General features: G+C 60.9%; 1 protein-coding gene across 2 annotated transcripts in view; it reads right to left on the reverse strand.

The window, feature by feature from the left end:
- Nucleotides 1-4193, reverse strand: part of BBC3 (BCL2 binding component 3) — an 8231-nt gene that overhangs the window by 3256 nt on the left and 782 nt on the right. The window contains exons 2-3 of one of the 2 annotated variants that reach the window (XM_004694234.1): nt 1745-2033; nt 134-324 (exon numbers count right to left, since the gene is read on the reverse strand). In XM_004694234.1, the coding sequence (XP_004694291.1) occupies nt 134-324; nt 1745-2018 (465 nt within the window). In that variant the 5' untranslated portion in view covers nt 2019-2033. Of the gene's footprint in view, nt 1-133; nt 325-1744; nt 2147-4193 lie in introns of those variants that run through there. The other variant, XM_012733437.1, reaches the window with a different exon arrangement.

Raw genomic sequence — 4193 nt, forward strand, 5'->3', positions numbered from 1 at the left:
CGCCGTCCCCCACCTGCCTGTCCCCAGCGCGACCCCGCCGCGCAGGACAGCAGCTGCCGCACATCTGGCGGGGCCGCCCGCAGCCCCCTCCGGGCGGGAAGTCCCACCTGCCGTCTACTCCCCCAACACTCACCCGCCGCTCGTACAGCGCGTTGAGGTCGTCCGCCATCCGCCGCAGCTGGGCCCCGATCTCTCGGGCCCACTGCTCCTCCTCCCCCCGGACTCCCGGGGCGGCTTGGGTCGGGCCGCCCGCCAGGGCCCCTGGGGCGCTGGGCACCGGCGACTCCAGGTGCTGCTCGGCGAGCGACAGTGAGGGCTGAGGACCTGAGAAAAGCCAGGGGCGTGGTCAGCACCCCTGCCCTCCAGACCCAGAGGTGTCCCCGAGGAACCACTAGCCTAGGCCTGCTCCTCCCCTTTCCAGCCGCCTGATTTCTCTTCTCCGCCCCTCCCCTCACTTCCATGGATTCTGTTTTCCCCTTAGAGCCAGATTTTTCAGCTGCTGCTGCCCGGTCGCTAGGAAGTGAAAGGTGGTCCTGGGGAGCCTCCCCGGGCTCCTCTATCTATAGAGCTCCTCACTCCCCACTTAGTGGAGAAGTCTTTGCTCTTATCTGACCTGAGTCCCTCTAAGCCAAAACCGGGCTAAAATTTGCCTGCTCCATTTGACAGATGGGGATACTGAGGCCCATGCTAAGAAACAGTCCAAGGTCACATAGGGATACTGCACTGAGTACTCTGAGTACTCGAGAGTCACAAGCCTCAGGTCTCCTGCCCTCTCATGTCCAACCACAGTGAAGCCACACCTCCGGATGTGGCAGGGGCCTGGAGACCGAGAAGGCCAGACTGGCTGCCTCTGAGCCCAAGCCTGGAGGGGGGCGGGGGGCCGGGCTGGGACTGGGATGCCAGAGATGCCCACTGCCTCCTGCAGACCTGTAGCCCTCCCATCAGACCAGGTCTGGCAGGATGGTGCCCTAAGGTCTACAATCAGGGCCTCAGTTTCCACACCTGTGACTCTGGCCTTGAGATGGGGGTGCCCTCTTCCCAGGCTGCCAGGAAACTGAGCCAGGGAAGTTTTCTCTCTCCCCACCTCCTGGGCTGCAGGGACAGGGTGGGGGCGGGGTGGAGAGGGAAGCCAGAACTATCTTTCCCCTCCTAAGGGGCTAGCCAGCCACCACAGGGTTAACAGTCCATCAGGCAGGGGACCTTTAACCCTTTCCTCCCCAAGACTCACCCCCCTCACTTTCCCACTACAAAGGCCCCTCCCCCTCTCCTTTCTCCTCCTAGAACTGCAAAGTAGGCTGCCCAGACCTAAAAGATGCAGATAAAGGCAAAAGGCCACCCCGTATCTCCCCAAAATCCCTAGGTGGCAGTCCTTCTCTGCCCACTCCCTCTCTGAATACAATCTTCTGGGAGCTCCAAGGGACCCAGACTGGGTATGTTGGGGGGGGGCTTGTCTGGGAAAACAGCTGTTGCCCCAGGCCCGGAAAAGATGGCGGGTTGCAGCTGGGGACTGCAGTCAGATTCCAGGAGGGACTTCCCACTCGGTCTCCCCCCCACCCCCAGCCTCCCACTCAGTCTTCCTGCCTCTTGCAACACAAAGACCACACTAGCCACACCCTCCTAGTGGCCCCACTGGCCAGCCATTCCCCCCTCCACACACACACACACACTGGCTAGCTCCCTAGCTCCCACTTCTGCTCCTCCAGGTCTGAGCATCCATGATCCCTGGTGTGAGACAGGCACTCACCGTTGGGGCGTGGGCCTCGGGGTCGGCTGCGGGGACCCCCAGGCCAGCGGGGGCCCCCCAGGGTGGCAGTGACGGTGGGTGGAGCGGTGGGGGCACAGAGGTAGGCAGCTGGCAGTAGGGCAGGGGCAGCAGGGGCTGCCGGGAGGCCAGGCTCACAGAGGCCACAGGACACGGCTGAGGGCACCAGGCGGCTGAGGGGGAAGGGTCGTGGACCGTCACGGGCCAAGCCCTCTACGGGCTCCGGGGAGCTGCCCTCCTGGCGTGCTCGGGCCATGGTGCTCCCTGGGGCCTGCAAGACAGTGGAGAGGGCTGCAGTCAGCCAAATACCTCAATATACAACGCTTCCCAGGGCCCCATGCCAGCACCCAGCCATGAGCGCACATGGGGGTTGGAGGAGGGAGCCCTGGATGGTACCCACACTATACCCAGATGGCCCCATAAGACAGCACCCAATTAGGGGGCTAGCCCAGAGCCAGCGCTGGCCCTTGAGTCAGCTTCCCCTCAACATGGTGGTCGGCACAGGGATCAGGGACAGGGAGAGCCACCAGAGTTCTCACAGTAGGGACAGGGGCTCCTGGGACCCAGGAGGGGTGTGCCTGCTGTGTGGGTACAACAGCCTCCCATAACAAACCAGGGTCTCAATGGACTCTCACAGGGCAGGGGCTGGTGGGGCCAACTTCAAAACAGTGATAGACGCAGCCAGGCACACTGACCACCACACACAGCTCACAGCACCCAACAGACAAATCAGAGAGAGGGTGTGAAGGGAACACAACACACACTCATAAGGGGCTTGTACAGGACTGGCGGTCCCATCACTCATCTGCACATGAACGCTGAGCTGGGCCCAGTCTTGGGACACTGCTACTCTACACAGGACACACACACACACACACTCTGACCAACACACGGACACACACATACACACAGCCCATCAGAGGAGCTCAGCACAATGAATACTGGCTGGCGACCTACCCCCTCCACCCCTCACATGCACACCGTGTCGTGTCAGAATCTCACACCCTGACCACAAACGATACGCCCCCCACCACACACACAGCATAGCCCAGCCATTACAAGCATAAACACACAAAATGGGCACTGCCACACTTCTCAAACACACATACCGCTCCCCCACACATACACCCACGAGATGAGCTCCACGCGCCTCTGGACCCACACACTTTCCAACACAAATCCAGCATCTATGGACATCCACAGACCCATGCAACTGGAACACACCCACTTGTCACCAACTCTCAGACCCAGGACATGGAAATCAGGCCCAGAGGGACCCAGGTCACCAGGCCAGATGCATCAGCACTCATGGCAGCAGTGACACAGCCACAACAGCAGATAGCACCCAAGCTCCCCCACCCCGAAACACCATCACCAACTGCCTGTCCCAGCACACGCACACCCTGCACGCTAACTCTAACCCCACACAGCCCCGGCAGCACGCACACCCAAAGCACCCACAGAAAACATTGGTCTCACGTGACTGACATAAACACTACACACAAGCAGCCCACATGACACATACAAGCCAGCCGATGACAGAGACGAGCCCCTCAGACTTAACACACACACACACACACACACACACACACAGGCTCAGACACAGCCGCATGCAAAAGGCTGCCAGCAACACCCACCGACTGCACTGCACAGACCCCGTGGAGCCCAGTCCTCCATTCCCAGACAGTGAAGCCAGACACACAAGCCAAACACAGACTGAGCCAGCCCCTCACCACACACACACACCACACACACACACACACCCATGCTGAACTCACACAGACACCTGGACAGAAAACAGATCCGGGCATCCAAGCAGGCACACCAACACAAACGCTGACTGAGACACATGCCTGGAGATAAACAGACAGTCGCAGCCAGTCTACACTGGCAACACACACGGATTACACTCAAACAGCACATCGGGCAACACACACATAAACACACCAACACAGCACGCTCAAGCAACACACAAGCCCACTACAACCACACTCTCCTTCCACACGCGACACAGACCCAATGGCAACACAGACCACCGCCACCCCCCCACCCCGAAAAGCACACACCGACAACTCTCACAGAGAACATGCGCGTGCGCACACCAACAACTACATACACACACAGGTACACCACACATAAACAGAGCACCCACCCCTCAGGCACGGCACCCCCAACCGGAGCCCCACACATAACAAGGGGGGACTCACGAACACACCCCGACGGGCCACAGCCCCAACATTCCCCTGGACTGGCACCACCTCTCCCTGCAGTCCCCAGCACAAACTCGGAGGCAGACACACGCACACACCCAGGCGAGACACCTGCAGATCCACCACCCCGCACACGCGCGCTCCCACGGCGGGCCCAGACGCCCCCCTCCGCTGTCACAGCCCCCCCCACCCCGCCGCCGCCACGTGCGCCCGCTCACAGT

The sequence above is a fragment of the Condylura cristata genome, unplaced genomic scaffold (assembly GCF_000260355.1).
Source record: "Condylura cristata isolate star-nosed mole 26May11 unplaced genomic scaffold, ConCri1.0 scaffold00041, whole genome shotgun sequence".
NCBI lineage: Eukaryota > Metazoa > Chordata > Mammalia > Eulipotyphla > Talpidae > Condylura > Condylura cristata.